We start from the raw sequence: 18,029 nt of genomic DNA, 5'->3' as shown, positions 1-18,029 counted from the left end.
CAGTGTTTTAAGTTCCCACAATTAGCCACTGCTGAGAGGGAAAAAATGACTGTTTATGTCCTGTTGTAATTTATTTCCAGTTAGTTATATCCAGTTAAATTCTATATAGCACTAGAAGTTTACTGATTATACTTAGTCCAATTAAGAATTAAAATAAATATCTCAGTAATAGATAAATATTGTCTTTATTATGAGGCAGCAAGTTTTACTGACATTCTCTGGTGTTGCCAAAAAGATAAAATAGTGAGAATTTCAGTTCTTGATTGAGGTTAATAGCTGAGACTTGTTATAAGCAAGTTCTATTCAAAAATTATTTATTAAAGTTACTTATGGCAGGCAATCACCAGCACCAGCTTTATGTTAGCCACACTTCAGGATTCTGAGGTCTTTAAAGTGCACCAGTTAAAGAAGACTCCAAATTCTCCAGTCTCCCCATGGACAGAACATTGGAGCCCCTCTTAGTTGCAAATAGGGGGTTAGGGTTGTTTATCCCAACCCTGCGTAGCATTTATCCTTTAATGCAGAGGAAGCAGGGGAGCACAAAGTGATATGATCCCCTCAGCCAGATGCCATGTTGCTAACTCCCAAGCCTCAGTATAATTTAAAGTAAAAACTTCAAGTAAGAATGCATTCACAGAATCTGACGCATAAAACTGGAGGTCCACATGCCAGTGAAATTGTTATCTGGGATATAGGACATGTTCATTGCATTAAATTATTTCTAGATACAGTCTTGCAGATTTGACTTAAGCTTGATATGCAAGTTATTTAAATCCCTTACATGTCACTTTATCAGTAATAAATAAAAGTCCAACTGCGGTGGCAAATCTGAGAATTTTAATTGGTTGGATGTGGCCTATGCAGGATATGCTCACACTCTGTGTCTGGCATGCCATTGGCTGATTCTGTTCTCCCAGGCCCACCGCTGAGCCCATCAGGCAAGAAGCCCACCATAAGGTCACTGATTTTGAGGGACCTCTGCTGAAAGTTTCTCCTGGGGCTTACTGATCACTACTGCCTCTCCTCAGGGCCTATTGTAGGAAGTCCAGGACAGTCCGTCTCCCCCCCCCCCCAAAAAACAACAACAACAATGCTACCATGGAGCAAACAGTGATGCAAATAGTAAACTGTGAGAGACATGTTCATGAAACAAAACAGTAGCAGTTCCTTCTCTTCAACTCACACAAAAGGAATGTTCATTCACATCAGGGAGGGGCCAGGTCCACAGCAGCAGATAAACAGACTGCCCCCTTTCCAGAGATCAGTTCCCCTTGGGAGGGAGTGAATGCCTTCACTTGGGTGGGTGGGAAGACAGCAAGACTGGGGGGACCCTCACCCAGAGGCCCTTAGTGATACTTTTCCAAATTGGTGGGAAGTTCCTAAGGTATCACTACAAGCCTCTGAGGAAGAAGCCTATCCTTCTGGGGAACCACTGTTGCCAATTTCTTGTGGGGGCTGGAGATCACTCAGAATTACAACTGTTCTCTAGATGGCAGAAATCAGCTCCCCTTGAGGTGGGGGGAGAGTGAATGCCTTCACTTGAGTAGGTTGGAAGACAGCAAGGCTGGGGTTCACTCACTCAGAGACCTTTAGTGGTACCTTTCCAGGTTGGTGGGAAATTCCTGGAGAATCTATGGTGGAGTTTGAGGAGGGCATATGAGTTAGGACTTCAGAGAGGGATCTGCCAAACACAGGTTCTTGCTGTGGAAGCTGATTGGGTGATTTCGGACCAGTCACAGACTTCCAACTTAACCTGCCTCACAGGGTTGTTGTTCAGATCAAAGGGTGGGAGAGGAGAATGATGTAAGCTGCTTTGGTCCCCCCACACACACTGTGAAGAAAGATTATCCTTTTCCCATGTAGAGACGGCATGGAGGGAGAAGGCAATGGAAACCTGAAGTCAGAGGGGCAGATAAACGGAGGGAGCTAGGGTTGCCAATTCCAGTTTTGGAAATTGCTTGAGATTTAAAGGGTGGAGCCTGGAGAGGGTGGAGTTTGAGGAGGGGTAGGACCTAAGACAGGTACGATGCCATTTCCTCCTGGGGAACCCCTGGAGATCACTCAGATTTGCAACTGCTCTGTAGATGGCAGAGATCAGCTCCCCTTGAGGTGGGGGGGAGTCAGTGCCTTCACTTGGGTGGGTGGAAGACAGCAAGGGTGGCAGGCACTCACCCAGAGCCTCCTTCTAGAGCCTGTTGCATTTTTCTTCATGATGGGCCTTACCCTTAGTATATTATATTTTGTGTGACTGTTATTCAGCAGTAATGCTGGGACTCTAAAAAGGGCAGTCCACCTTACTGCATGCTTTAATTTCTATTGGTTTTATGTTCTGAGTTATTCTAGATCCTGGTATTGGTTATGGATGTGGGAAATCAGTGGGTGGTTGTGAGAATATAAGTAAGGATGTGTGTGTAGTTGCAGACTTCTTGCCTGTTAATCATAAACTGTAAGGGAATAATGCCAGTCCATTTCTTTCAACAGTCCCTGAGTTGGGAACAAACCTGTGTTTGTGGGGAAATGTAATATAAAAAGCATAGATGTATCATTTGTGCTAACGGCAGAAAGCTAAAATTCAATATATGGTAGATTTCCCTGTCTATCAAATCGTTAAAAACATGAAAGGTAGCACTGAAAGGAGATATGGGAGTAGGAGCAGTGGAGAGAGGATGCAGTCCACTGTGTGAAAAATTGACAGATATCATCCCGTAAGGTTTGGGTTCTGATGTGTGCATTTCTTGCCTGGCTATGGCTTTCCAGAGCTAGTCGATTTGTAAGATTTATGTCAGTGAGTGATGACTGCAGGGGAATGCCCTGTGAATGTAAGCCAAAGTATTATCCCAGCTGCTGTAGGCGATCATGACAAGCTGTTGTTCATTGTATTGACTGAAAGATAAATGGGGTGATTAATTGTTTTGCTACAGTGAATCACATCTGTTGAAATGTGCAGCAGGGGAAAAAGTGAGAAAGTACAAGGGGATGGGGGAACTGCAAATGTATTTCCCTTTGAATATCTTCTGGGCATATGGTACTTTAGTAGTAGTGGGTTGTTAAATAGAACTGTCATACCAAAGTAATGTTGCACAGCCAGGGCTATTCTTTTGTAGCAGGAACTCCTTTGCATATTAGTCACACACCCTTGATGTAGCCAACCTTCCAAGAGCTTACAGTAGGCACTGCACGAAGAGCCCTGTAAGCTCTTGGATGATTGGCTACATCAGGAGTGTGTGGCCTAATATTCAAAGGAGTTCCTGCTACAAAAAAAGCCCTGTGCACAGTATGCATTTATTTTCAGATACTTGCTGTTCTGAGTCCAATCAGTAGTTTTGGAAACACCTGAGGATGCAGAGTTGCTGAAGCTAAGATAACAGCACACAAACCTGGATGGGAGACCACAGGGAACTCCATGTAAGAATGGGGTATAATTATAAGCAGCTTTGAGGGGAAAAGAAGTAACTCAAGTTCAAACTTTCATTGGCTCTGATTCAGTTACAGCTGTCTTTCATGTTCTCCCTAATGCTTGTACTATGATGTAACTTCATTAACAGGAGTGCTGATCTCTGAATCATGGGTCAAGTCATTGTTTACTCAGTGGTTTCAAATAGTTGGACCAGTGAGGACTCATAATAGCCTACGTACACATCCTTTCTAATAGGTTCTCTCATGTACACTTCCAAGACAGAAAAATCTACTGCAATTGATGACTTTGTCTGCAGGATAAACAAAGAATGGGAAGATCAGAGAGAGGAGTGGGAGGATACCACAAGTATGCATTTGTATTCACTCACCGTGTACTATATTGGAAAGCTTGCTTTCAGGAAGTCTTTAGTTAATAGCCCTTTCAATAAAACATTATTTTTTGCCATACAGACTGAACAAGTTGGCAAGACTTTCTTTCTTTAAGCAAAGTCATTATGCCTGCTTTGCGTGGATGTTTTTCAGTCCTTGTAAACATTTCTGTGACTTGAGGATATAATTCTATTGTTTGGCAGGGTACTACTCACAGGTGATTTTTTTTTAGTCATCAAAGTTCCTTGGCATCTCAGCACACAGAATCAGTAAAATCCATAGGGAAAGCTTATGTAGGCTTGTCATGCTGGGCTCCATCTCCAGATACTGTTCAGCCTCAGGTACTGTTAACCAGTGCCAATCTGATGAATGACCTTGGAGCAGCAAGCTAGGGATGTAAATGAATGTGTGGACTTTTGCTGTTAACAGGATTTACAGGAGAATATTCATGAATCCTAAAAAAATCTGTGGGTGGGTGGGAGGTGGCATCCCTGTGAGAATTAAAATTATGTTGACATATTGTAAAGAGAGGGTAGGTGAAGTAATCAGCATATATTAACCTAAAGTATATATTTTGTTGGGAACGCTTCCTGGATGGCCACAATAGACCTGCAGGATGTGTATTTTCATCTCAACATCAGGTGGTACCAGAGACAGTACCAGCTCTTCACAGTAAACAATGACCACTGCCATTACACTGCACTCCCTTTTGGGATCTCTGTAGTTCCAAGGGTCTTCACCAAGACTATGGTAGTGATCACTGCTCATCTTCACCTGCAGAGGATTGTGGTTTTCCCCTACACAGGTGACTGGTTATTGGTAACCGACTCATGCAACCAGTTCCTTCAACACATAGACCAGACCTTATGGACTTTACAAGACCTTGAAGTTTGTGTCAATCTAAAGAAATACAACGTAGTCCCAAGCCAATGAGTACATTCATCAGAGCCACAATAGACTCGTCAGTCTGCAAAGCGTACCTACCCAGTCAAAGGACTCAAGCTATAACATCTCTAAATGCTCTCATCAAAGTGCAAGTCTAAATGTCTGCTCACTCCATTCTGTGCTTCGCATTTTTCCCTCTCTACGTCCATTTGTGTAGCTGTAGCTGCTGACTGATGGTTCACGTCATACTTCTGATGAAATAGACTCTAGCCATGTGTGATGGCCTGCACTTTTAAAAGCTTAGAAGTGCTGTACAAACAGCTAAAGGATTGTGAAGGGTTAAATTTTCACCAAGGCAGAACACTCTGGCCTACCTAGCATGGTACTCTGTTGCTATGGTACCCCAATGGCCACCTATGCTGCTTGTGCAGAAATGCAGACCTCGAACCCATCATCATCTAACTGCTTCTAGATATAGAGAGGATTTTTAAGTTGCAACTGCTGTCTTTTTTTTTTTGCAACCTACTCCTCAGTGTTACTCACATGTGTCAATTATTTGGGGAAAAAGGTACTGTTGTAATGCTGTACACTAAATATTTTTCACAGGCATTATCTTGAGAGTGCAAATTAACAGTTTATGTATCAAGGAAATCTACCATCACAAAGTTGGATTCTTTCAGCTGGCAGACTCTTATGAGAATTTTAATAGAAAAATTAGCCAGTTTCTGTACAGTTGATTGACCAGTACTTTAATAGGCAGCACTGTCACAAAGAGCCCCAAATTAGCAGCAGACCCTTTTCACCAAAACAATTGGCGGGGGGGGGGGAGGGATCTGCTCAAAAACAATTTTTAAAAAAGACTAGTATCCTCATTTAGCTTCAGTGCCTGTCTCCTGCAGTGCAGCTTCCTGCAATCAACAACTTTAGTCACTTCAGCAATGAAATACTCTCTTATCTATGCCATTTCAGCCTCTTCTTTGACAATTAGACCCACCAACCCTTTCCTTTATATTCATGATTAAAAATGCATTACTATTCCCCCCACACACATGCACACACATACCACACCCTGCACTCTGGCATGTAGCGTCGCGCAGAATCTATTGCTGCAAGGAGAGTTCAAAGTGAAATCTGCTTTCTTCCCTTCTCTCCTCGCTACCAGTTGTCACTTTCGTCTTTTATATAAATATGTGTATGTATTCATTCATCCCCTTTTCTGGCCTTAATATGTCATATCCAAAGCCTGAGCTTCGGTACTAGCGCAGGATGTCTCAAAAAGAGGTTGCTGATGAGGATTATTAGCAGAAAAAACAAAGGCTGCTTGATTCTCATTTAATTGGCACCCCATGTGAAAACGTGGGGGAAGCTCATTTTCAAAAGGAATTCTTTTCTATCAGAAGAGTATATCTGTGTCCCATCCTTGTTGTAGGACACTAGCAAATACACTTCATTATGATGAGGAGGATATAAGTAGAGACGGTTTATATACTCTCTGCTATTGTGGAGGTGGAGCAGTGCTTATTCTTAGGAAATGTGTCCTGTTGGTAACAGGCAGAAACACATGGTGATATATAATCGCCAAGGGCAGGAGGCTGTGCATGTTCTGTGAATAGGATTGCCAAGTCCAATTCAAGAAATATCTGGGGACTTTGGGGGTGTAGCCAGGAGACATTGGGGTGGAGCCAGGAACAAAGGTGTGGCAAGCATAATTGAACTCCAAAGGAGTTCTGGCCATCACATTTAAAGGGACAGCACACCTTTTTAAATGTCTTCCTTCCATAGAAAATAATGGATAGGGGCACCTTCTTTTGGGGCTCATAGAATTGGACCCCCTGGTCCAATCATTTTGAAACTTGGGGGGTACTTTGGGGAGAGGCACTAGATACTATACTGAAAATTTGTGCATCTACCTCAAAAAACAGCTTCCCCATAGCCTCCAAAACCTCCAGATCAATTCCCCATTATACCCTATGAGAATCGTTCTCCACATAGGGAATAATGAAGTGCTCAGCAGACGTTTCCCTCCCCCCACCCCGTTTCTGGCGACTCTAAAGCGAGGGAAAGCTCAATAAAAGCTCATTATTGTTGTTGTTGTTGTTATTATTATTATTTCTCTTCGGCTGATTTTCTCAAGTTCTGCTTTTTGATCATTTTCTCTCTCTCTATCACTGACCAGTTTCTGCTGTCATTAGCCTTCATGTTAGTTTCCTAAATTGTTTCTTGGTTCTTGTTACAGGCTTATACCTGTACCTCTCCTTGAATTCTTTAGCCTCTGTCTATATCTGCCGGTTTTTATCCTACCTATTATCCCAACACCATCACTGCCATGGATTAACACTTCTTTTGTGAGATTTTCAGCTTTAGCATGTAATTTAGCAAATTGTATGTAGCTTCTGAACATGGCACTGACCTTTCTTTTGGATGGGTTTGTGATCTTGTTTTAGGTCAGAGTTTAATGATCCCACTTCGTTATAGTCCATGTCCTATCAATGCAGCCTAGATGCCTCACTATCTTACTACCATTTGGGAGATTATACATGACCCGAAAGCTTTTTTAAAATTAGCACTTGTGTCCTACCCTAAAATCCTTCATGTTTCTCACATGGCAGATCTTTTGGAATCATTGTAATTGAAGAACACAGATTAAAAAAGTTAATTTGGGAATGAGTGGTCTTAGGTGGTGAAGGCCACACTCTAGGAGGTCTTGGATCACTCAGCTGCCCTTACTGCCAGTTGCAGCACTCCTAATGTCAGTATTCCTGCCACGATCAGAGGAAACAACACCAAGGGGCTTCACACACAGAGGCTGACAATCCACTTTAGGGTGTTTTGTGGGCCATAACTGTGCATAGCTGGTGATGCTGCCTGCCCTTGCACAAGGTTGCCTGCAAAATGGTGGCAGGCATCCAAATCAAGTTTGCCTCCGTTGCTGCAGCTTCCTGCAATTGTTTTCTTTACTTGGCCGAGTCTTCTGAAGTTCTTATTACCTGGTGGCTCCAGCCCTGGTGCCATTGTATTTTAAATTTGTTTTAACTGTTTTTCATTCACTATATTGTATTTTATCTGATGTAAGTAATCCACTCTGAGCCTACTGGCAGGGAGGGTGGAATGTAAATCAAGAAAAACAAACAAACAAAAAGGTTGTCCACCCCTCACCCTTAGCTTGCTACTGGGACTGCTGCAGCCAAAGGTTCCATCAGTGGTTCTGTGTTGGTTCCTGGACCAAGACCCAGGAACTCATCAAGATAGGTCTCCCTATGGTAAGGAGGGAGGAAAGAAGAGGAATGAAGAAAGAGAAAAAGTCAGAGGGAAGAAGGAAGGAAAAGGCAGAGAGAAAGACAGAGGTAAAGAAAGAATAAGGAAGAAAGGAAGAGAAGATGATGGGGGAATAAGAATGAAGGAGGGAAAAAGAAAAAGGCAAAAAGAGAAAGAAGGTAGGAGAAACAGCAGAGACACGGAATGGAGAGAATGGGAGAAGACAGAGAAAGAAGAAAGCAGTGAGGAAAGGAAAAGCAAGGAAAGGGCACAGGAGGAAGGAGAAGAAAACAACTAGAAAGAGGACAGAAGAAGAACGGAAGGGCTTCTGCAAAAAACAGCAGAAGAAATTGGGGAGGCTCCCTACTACCCAAGTTTCACTTAGAGGCAAGATCCTTCCCATTCCACAGTCATAGTTGATGATCAACACTGTTGCCCTTTCCAACCATTGCTGGGGAAACATAAGTTCACACCCTCAGTTGTAATTGTGCTGGCTGTTGTTCACTTTTCTGCATTACTAGACTTCACATTCTTCCCATCCATCCAATTGGGCAACTCTGAAAATATGTGACACCTCCCCCACCCCCCATTCCTATATGTATTGCTTGTGCAGGAATGCAGACCTGGAACCCATCATCATATGCTTCTAAATAAAGAGAGGATTTTTAAGTTGCAACTGCTGCCTTTTTTTTTGCCACCTACTCCTCAGTGTTATTCACATGTGTCAATTCCTTGAAGAAAATAGGTGCTTTTGTAGTGCTGTACACTAAATATTTTTCACAGGCATCGTCTTGAGGGTACAAATTAACAATTTATGTAAAGGAAATCTACCATCACTAAGTTGGATTCTTTCAGCCCACCCCACCCCATTAATATATGCCAGTTGGGTTGAGGGTAAGAGGCTTTATCCATAACTAGATATATTCAGATTCCACAAGTGTCATTTTTTGCCCACTTCTCCCTTCATGTATGAATATGAGGTTAACAGAAACATCCATAGCCCCATTCTCTGGGGGGTTTTGATCCATGCACAGAAAGCCATATTCAGAAACAGATATATGAGTCTGTCTGTTTAGAACTTTGAATACTTCATGTTAAAACCCCAAATTCCACAACCAGAACTGCCATATATACAGTCATATTGTGACCAAAATTATTTAAGTACTCTATAGCAATATTCTGGTTTATAGAGTACAACAAATGTTGATTCATTGGATACCAGCTTTGACATCAGGAGTTGTTGCCAGTGATATTCGTAGTGAGATAGGTACTCTATACTGCTGGAAGAAAGTCCAATAATAGTGGCTGAGAAATAATGGAACTTGTTAGATATTGGAAAGCAGTAAAGCAGGGCAAAGCCTCTTGTCAGCTTTTAAGGCTTGTTTCTACAACTACAGTGGCTAGAAATTTTCTGGAAGCCAAATTCTACAATTCGTGGCTTGATCACAGTCATGCAACAAATTGGGTTCCTGTGTCTGCTTCTTCTGGGTGGCATTATAAATGTGAGATCCTTGCTGGTCTTTTGACCATAATAAACCTGATTGATTGATAATTGTGAGAGATCATGGGATGAAATAGAATAACCAAAAATATAACCATAATTAATTATAAATGTTCATAACAACTCCTTTGCATGGTCTGAGCACTGACAGGCTGACCCCCCACCCCTTCAACCTCTGTAGCAATGTCATGGTCTGGGGCTGCATGAGTGCTGCCAGCACTGGGGAGCTACAGTTCGTTGAGGGAACCATGAATGCCAACAGTTACTGTGACATGCTGAAGCAGAGTATGATCCCCTCCCTTCGAAGACTGGGCCGCAGGGCAGTATTCCAACATGATAATGACCCCAAACACACCTCCAAAATGACCAATGCCTTGCTAAAGAAGCTGAGGGTAAAGGTGATGGACTGGCCAAGCATGTCTCCAGACCTAAACCCTATTGAGCATCTGTGGGGCATCCTGAAACAGAAGGTCTCTAACATCCACCAGCTATGTGACGTCATGGAGGAATGGAATAGGACTCCAGTGGCAACCCATGAAGCTCTTGTGAACTCTATGCCCAAGAGGGTTAAGGCAGAGCTGGAAAAAAATGGTGGCCACACAAAATATTGACACTTTGGGCCCCATTTGGACATTATCACTTAGGGGTGTACTCACTTTTGTTGCCAGCAGTTTAGACATTAATGGCTGTGTGTTTCGTAATTTTGAGGGGACAGCACATTTACACTGTTATACAACTGTAGACTCACTACTTTACATTGTAGCCAAGTGTCATTTCTTCAGTGTTGTCCCATTAAAAGATATACTTAAATATTTACAAAATGTGAGGGGGTTTACTGTGACATACTGTATGTCAACAAGTTCATCAAATAAACAAATCCAAAAGTCCTGTGTCAAAAGTCCTGTGCTGAGGTCTGTTTGAGTCTTTGTTTTCTTCTGTATATCAGTTCCAATTGGTGTTACTTGTGGTTTCCACAATGGGACGGCTTCTGAGAAGCAAGCATGGAAATCTAAAGTGTTTGTGTTATGCTGAGAGATAAGTTTAGGAAGAGCATAACAAACATCTGCATAGCACCAGGACATGTATCATTTAGACTACTTATATATGCATTTTCAGAAGATACTGAGTTCTTTAAGCTTGTGATTTATCCGAGGGAAATTTCCCCATCATATTCTGAGATCAGAAAGGAATGCCAATACCAAATGAGCCACCTGGCTCCCAATACAATTTCTGGAAAGGAAAAGCTTATCAATATTTAAAAATCCATCCTCTCTTTCTCCCCATAGCTTTCTGCATTTTAGAGTTTAAAAGTCATTAGAGGAGAAATAGAAGGACTGAGTTTTTGTCCTTTAGAAAAGAGATAGTGTTATGAAGTATGGAAGACAGCTTTCTTTTTCTACACCTGGTTTGCAGATTGCTGTTCTCCCAGTTCCATTGCTTAGGCTGAATGAGCAAGAGCTGAACCATTCTCTACAGATGTGGCTTGCTGATAATTTCCACCAAGAACTCTCCAAATGCACACACAATTGAAGAACTGAATGAGCAGCTTGTGGAATCTTGCCTATGGTCCTTCAGCTCCTTGGACAGGGGACAGCTATCCTATCTGTGCTTCTGTAACACAAATTTTGACCAATACTGTCTGCTGTTCCAGCAAAGACATTACTTCTTTCTCTGATCAATTGAAAATTGGTTTTGGAGTAGAAAAAAATTGCTACGATATGAAATATTCATAAATCATCTAGAGGCATAAAAGAAATTCTGCTTAGGTTGTTGTACTCATTGTTGCCCCCCCCCCCACTTCATTTTTCAGTCATGCCAAGCCGACCTTGTGAAGGACAACGGCCACAAATATTTCCTTTCTGTTTTGGCAGATCCCTACATGCCGGTAAGGACAAACAATCAGTCCCTCCACCCCCAGTCTTCAAATCCTGTTCACAAGTAGCTTGCTGTCTCTTGGCTATAAGACAGGTTACACTACTGGTTTTGTAGACGGAGAAAGATTCTTATTATGTAGCTGTAACACAACTGCCCTATTGAAGAATGGACTGGGAGAGTGAGGGTGCAGTGCACTAGGCAAGCCGAAGAAGAGACTTAAAATGTCTAAATTATTTTTATATAATCAGAGTGTTTTTCACACATTCTTTTACTCAGTATTTGTGTTTCTATGCAAAGGAGATCACATAAGTGGACTGAGGTTATTTGTTGTCAGTGGATTGTGTAACAACCTGTTCCGCCTTTAAAAAAAAAGAAGCTATAGTGCAATTTTTTCAATAAATATTTTTAACTTTGGAAAATAAAAGATACACAAAGACATTCTTTTTTCTTCTTCACTATACAGCAGTCATGAGCAAGAGGCACTGGGCTACTGATCTCTTCTCTACATTTGTTTTTAAAACCTTGCACTTAAGGGGAAAATCTAGCAAAGTACAAAATAATTTCCCATCTCTCCTTACTGCATATGAAACACAGTAACCTTGGGGAAAAATTATACAGTTCTTTTATTTCTTTGAAGCACAAAGCAACCATATTGTTAGCTCGTTGACATTTATCATGATAGAAGCAGCAGAAAAATCTCCAAAATTCTTTTAGAGAAGGGTAGAAAAATCTATGAAGAATATTTTCCTTTTTTTTTTTTTTTTCTATCAGAGCTGTGCTGTGTGTGCATGCGTGCACATGTGCTGACACAGGTTTTGGTGTGTGGTTGAACTTATTTAAAATAGTACTTTCCAGTCTTACATGCTAATGCTTGAAATAATTGAACTGAAATAATTCAAAGTCCAGCCATACTATAATTTTCATGGCTATTGTCCCTGTTTTTAAGTAGAAACAAAATTCAGACAAGCCTGAATGTTCTCAGAGACAACAGGACAAATTCCTTCAAGAAGGGCAGCATCTGTTCTTTGTGTTTTATAAACCTGCTTTGCAGCATCTATATGTTGTTATCTTGAAGTCTTAAAGGTAAATTCTTCTTGTTCATGTGTTTTAAGGCTGAACACAGGACAATGACAGCTTTCATCTTGGCCGTGATTGTCAACAACTACAATACAGGGCAGGTGAGTTCAAAAGGCGAAAGGGATGGTAACCTTTGCCTCTGACCTCATGCATAATCTTGATTTATTTTTAAAAGTTGCATGCTACTGGCATAAGCAAATGTATTTGTGTTTTCTGATTGGACCATTTCCCCAGGTATTGATAGATTGGCATGCTATTTGTTTCAATACTTTGTTGTAGGAAGCCTGTCTTCAAGGGAACTTGATTGCCATTTGCCTGGAGCAGCTGAATGATCCACATCCTCTTTTGCGCCAGTGGGTGGCGATTTGCTTGGGACGTATCTGGCAGAATTTTGACTCTGCCAGGTGGTGTGGTGTGAGAGATAGTGCCCATGAAAAGCTCTACAGTCTTCTGTCTGATCCAATCCCAGAGGTAACCTCGCTAGATCTGTGAATAAGAATCTATTGGAAAGAATGGAGCCATTGTTTGACTGCTCTGCCAAAGGCAGATTCACTAGCATATTGCCTAATTCATGCCTAGCCACACACACACACACACAAAAAAAAGCTTTTTATTGTTTTTCCATTAAATCACCTGACAGAATCATTTATCAAGGCTCTGGTTAGATCCTAACTAGATTTCAGTTATTAATTCAAGTGGTATTGACAGTTACTTGTATGAAATAATTCTCTCAAATTTGTCCAGTTTACTCCCTACAAATAACCTTAATTTGTAAGTCCTTTCCAATGTAATGGGTGTGGGTTTTTGCATAATCTTTGGCGTACCAACACATACAAGTGAAACTAAAGAGTACAGCAGAAAGGGCACGCTAAAAGATTGAAGCTGGGACCTAGATGAACCATGTTTCTCTTGCAGGTTCGCTGTGCTGCAGTCTTTGCCCTTGGCACTTTTGTAGGGAACTCAGCTGAGCGGACTGATCATTCTACCACCATCGATCACAATGTTGCAATGATGCTGGCCCAGCTCATCAATGATGGAAGCCCCATGGTCCGAAAGGTATAGAAAAGGATGAGGAGGGGGAGGCTTACGCTGGTGACCCCATTGGACTAGTTGATACTGGTTTAGATAGCCAGATGTACATCATATGATGTATGGCAATTTTGTCTGTTCTTATGAGCAACTTAGACTATGTGTTGGCAATTTGTGCATGTTTTATTTTTCACTGGAGAGCAGTGCATAAACTTGTCATGATATCTGAAAAATGAATAACTTTTATAATGTTATTAGACATAATTTAAGATTCCCAGATGTCTTATACTTTAAAGTCTAGCTTCTTCTTCCAGAAGTTGATGGTTATTACTTTCTCCAGATAGTGAAGCTTCAAAGGAAGCACCACATTTAAAAAATGTGCTACTTCTGATGTTACTATCTGGCAGCATTAAGCAATGATGGAAAACATGGCATGTTTGGAAATGGTTACTCTGTAGGGCATTCTTTGTGGGATGCATGAGGATGCATATGAATATCTTACATCGATGTGGTTAGTGGTAATGGCTATCTGGCCTGAAGCATGCTTTGTCTTCTGAACTTGGCTTGTGTTCTTGATACGTGTTTCTTACAGTTGCCTGTGCAGTAAGGTTGGACTTGTTTGTATTTTCCCTTTCAAATTAAATTGTGATGTTAAATGACTAACAGAAACTTTCCTCTTTTGCCCCAATCCAGCCAGTTCTCATTGGTTTTTTCCTTGCTTTGATTCCTTGTTTTCAGCAAAACTGTCAGTAAGAATGGGTTTTCTCCTCCCTGCCCCCTTTTTTTAGCATGCATGGGTTGTTGGAAAGAGAAGTAGCTTCATCAGTATGCAGGTGCCATTATGTGGATTTTAAAAACACCAGTTGTCCCACACAAAATTATTTCCCGTTAATGGAGAACTTGCCTTTATCTTTCCTACCCTTTACTGCATCCCCAGCCCCCTCCTGCCGCTATTTCAGGGAGCCATGCATCTTGGCGGCTGAGTGTGTGTCATCACTGCTCTTCTACTCCAGCAGGTTATATCAGCCCTCAGTTCTCAGTGATTTTTCTGAATGGCAAGTCCCGTCGTGTCGATCATTCTGTCTTTCCATTTCCTGAGAGGTTTACATAAATGTCAGTTTCTGCTTATCATTGTGTTTTCTGCCTGAAGAATAACACTATGCCACTCTCCCTCTCCTAAAGGAAATATAAAATTAACATAATCAGCACCCAGAGCGTGATTTAGAAGAACACTTGCCGGGGGTGGGGTATAGCAGTCCTTGAGCTGAGGTCACAACTTAACGTATACTTTTACCATCATGACTTCTGTGGGCTACCGCTATGAAATATGGAATGCCTTTCTTGTTTGTCCTGAACATCAAGGTGCTACATTTTACCCAGTAGAACCAGACATGAGGTCTTTATCAATATGGCATTTACGGTAATTTGTTGTACAGTATGGGAGATCCCTCTTGAGACACAAAAGGGTGTTGTATAACAAAACAGTGAAAGACAAGGCATTAAAAACATTATATTAGACCCTGCAGTGTATCCACCACTGGAAAGTACATGTCTGAATGTTGCTGAACGCCCAAGGAAAAATATATGTCAGGAGTAAGCTGTCAGGCTTGTTATATCACTGTATCACTGCTTTCTTTTTGAAGCCCCTGAATAAAAACAAGAGACAAGGAAATGGTTAGCCATGCTGGCCTCTGCCTCCAGAATGTATTCCGTTTGGAGACTGTCTCATTTTTCCCTCAGGAAACCAAGAGCCTCGTTCTGTCTGTGTAATGCTCTTCTGTTTATCACTGTATCGGTACTAGTGTCCTACATTATAAGCTGTGTAATTAAATATGAAATATTAATTTGTTACTGGAAACATGAAGTATCTGGCAGCCCTCTGGGAGGAAAAAGGGATTGGCTATGCATGGGTGAAGGGAAAGCAGGACAGCTCACTTCAGTGAAGAGCTCTTCTATAAACTGTAATGGGAGAGAAGGGATGAAATAGCAGCTTAGTCTTAGTCAGCTGAAGGTTTCATCTTCTGACCTCCCATTTATATATAAATCAACAGCGCAGGGACCACTTGCCTCATGCTCAGAGGCACAGTGGCCAGAGCCCATAACTTACATTCTGTTTCAAGCAAAATGCATTTCAGCTTTTATTATACCTGTTTGTGCAAGTAGGAGTTTCGCAACACAGCCAATAGCTGAACTTCAGATTGCTTCCTCTCTTCAAGCTGCATCACCCAGTACAGACAGATCTGCAGTTTGTGGAGTATATCATGATGTTTCTGTTAGGCACTCAGACTCACTGTAGAACAGGTAGACAAATCTTGACACCGCAGATTGTAGGCTTCTTTGTCGTGCAAGAGTCTTGCCCTTTAGCATGACTCATTATGTCCTGCAAAGTGCAGAAGGGGAGGGGTCTGTGGATAGGAGAGAAATGAAATGGTGTCCATTTCAGCCCATGTAGAAAGTACATCAGTTTGACAATACTGGGCTGAATCGAAGAATAAGGTAAGCCTTGCTAAGAATAAAGGGCTTTTGTTGCAAAGAATTCATTTTAGAGTCAAACTCTCCAGCTTTCTTCAGCTCTTCACACTAAAGTGAAGGAAAAATCAATGCTTCACCAAGCCAAGTATAAAAAAGTGCCTTCATCCCCTCTCAAGGTGACAGATGAGTATTAATTTTGTCAGAAGGCTAGTTTCACAGGGACTTGATTCTCTTGGCTAATTTTTTTCAAAAGATGCTCAGACAGCAGTGTTATCTACCACAATATTGCAAAAGAGAAAACATTTGCTAAGCAGTAGTATCTTTACCATTTTCTTTGTGTGAGAGAGGGACTGAGGAAGAAGTATATTCTGTTGATGCCCTAGGAGGAAATATGCACAGCCCAGTGAGTCTGTACAGGGTATGGTGAACTGAGAATAGAAGCACATTTGTACTATTATTCTTCAACTGAGAATTGCTCTTGGTTTTGCTGAGTTGAGTAAAAAAATATGTAGGTCTGATCTTAGAATTCAGATTCGATATTATTGCAGAAATCCATTCCATATCTGTCCTTCAGGGAAGGATCAGAGGTCAATGGTAGGGTGCACGGTTTGCATTCAGAAGGTCACAGGATCAGTATCTCACATCATCTCAGATTTATGCACTTGCTGCCTTTAAGATCTCTGTATGACACAATCCTGTAAGGCAGAGCAGACAGATCTTCCATTTAGAGTGGAAATGATTACATAAATCCTTTCCTTGTCTGCCTTTATCTTGAAACATAGCTCTTCAAAGAAATAAGGGTCTCTAACCTTTGCTCTAAAGGAAGATTTGGAGCCATTTCTTACATAAAAGCACTCATCTACACCAGTGTGTTGCAATGAATCCAAGATACCTGTCTGCTTCTGCTTATAATTTGCAGAGGAGGAGGGACCACAAATCTACAAAAATTCCCATGGAGTCCATTACATAAGAACCTTGGAAGGACATTATTTGCAGGTCACGGAAATAAGACTGCTGGATTAGCCCCAAACACTGACACAGCTCCCATCAGTGGTCTAGAAATGTTTTGAAATTATTTAGAATGCATTTTAATGATGGGATTCATTATTATAAGTGATGCAAGTCTCACAAACTTGAAGCTAGAATGGGGGAAGAGCTGCTCTCTTTCTGTGCCTTCCCTCATGTACACTAGAATAATTGTATGTTAAAATTACATTGAGTCTATTCTGATTATATCAGCTAGTAAATAAAAGTTGTGAAATTGCACTCCATATCAGCTTAGGGGCATTTAAATGTTTATTGCGCACTTTGAATCTAAACCTTTTTCAGCATGGATGGATGGGACCTATGTGTCTTCTTTTTAAAACTTGAATTCTTTGTCTGAGAATTACTTGTCCACAGTGCAGTTTATTTAGATAACATGAAAATCATAGTATTTCAGCAAATAACATCTCTCAAACTTTGACTTCTATTATTTGATATCATTTTCTGCTCTCTGAGAAAAGCAGGCACCTACTGATTGAAATGTTCCCCAAATTTTGCAGAGATGGGAGTTATTCCTTTTAGTTGGTTGCTTGATGCACACGCGGTGATCAGAGTCTAATTTTTCCCCTCCTTTTCTTCTCCACAGGAACTGGTGGTGGCACTGAGTCACTTCGTAGTCCAGTATGAAAGCAATTTCTGCACTGTTGCCTTGCAGTTTATGGAAGAAGAAAAGAACTATGCACCGCCTTCTCCTGCTGCTCCAGGTGCTGTTATATTTTCTTTGCACTAAAAAAAAAAATTGAGAAGTTTCTTCTATGAGTGTGTGTGGGGGGGGGTGCAGTGGTTGATATTGCTGGCAAATGTCTGATATAGTCTGCATTTTCCTGCATTATGACATTGTATCTTTAATCTGAAAAGAATGAAATCCTTTTCTGTTTCACTGTGAGAGTCAAGTTCAAGCTCAAGAACCTTTAATGGCATAAAAGAGTGAAATAAAAGTACAAACAGAATTAAACGAAGGTCCAGTGAGAGTTATAGTGTACAAAAAAGGTTAAAAGAACATAAAAACAGTTCATTAAAGCAAAATTGATTAAATGTTCATGGTCTGTGCCTAGAAATATAATGGTCCTTGTGTAGTACAATGGCCAAATACTCAGCTACTAGT

The 18,029-nt window shown here is 41.2% G+C and overlaps 1 protein-coding gene across 3 annotated transcripts in view; it reads left to right on the top strand.

Moving 5' to 3' along the window:
* Positions 1 to 18,029, top strand: part of RPTOR (regulatory associated protein of MTOR complex 1) — a 538,471-nt gene that overhangs the window by 385,306 nt on the left and 135,136 nt on the right. For all 3 annotated transcript variants that reach the window (XM_060251925.1, XM_060251924.1, XM_060251923.1), the window contains exons 14-18: positions 11,238 to 11,312; positions 12,415 to 12,480; positions 12,659 to 12,850; positions 13,295 to 13,435; positions 17,511 to 17,628. In XM_060251925.1, coding sequence (XP_060107908.1) covers positions 11,238 to 11,312; positions 12,415 to 12,480; positions 12,659 to 12,850; positions 13,295 to 13,435; positions 17,511 to 17,628 — 592 coding nt within the window. The remainder of the gene's footprint in view (positions 1 to 11,237; positions 11,313 to 12,414; positions 12,481 to 12,658; positions 12,851 to 13,294; positions 13,436 to 17,510; positions 17,629 to 18,029) is intronic.

This window comes from Heteronotia binoei, chromosome 13, assembly GCF_032191835.1.
Source record: "Heteronotia binoei isolate CCM8104 ecotype False Entrance Well chromosome 13, APGP_CSIRO_Hbin_v1, whole genome shotgun sequence".
Taxonomy (NCBI): Eukaryota; Metazoa; Chordata; class Lepidosauria; order Squamata; family Gekkonidae; genus Heteronotia; species Heteronotia binoei.
The sequence above is the reverse complement of the archived record's forward strand: the minus strand, read 5'-3'. Positions and strand labels throughout refer to the sequence as shown.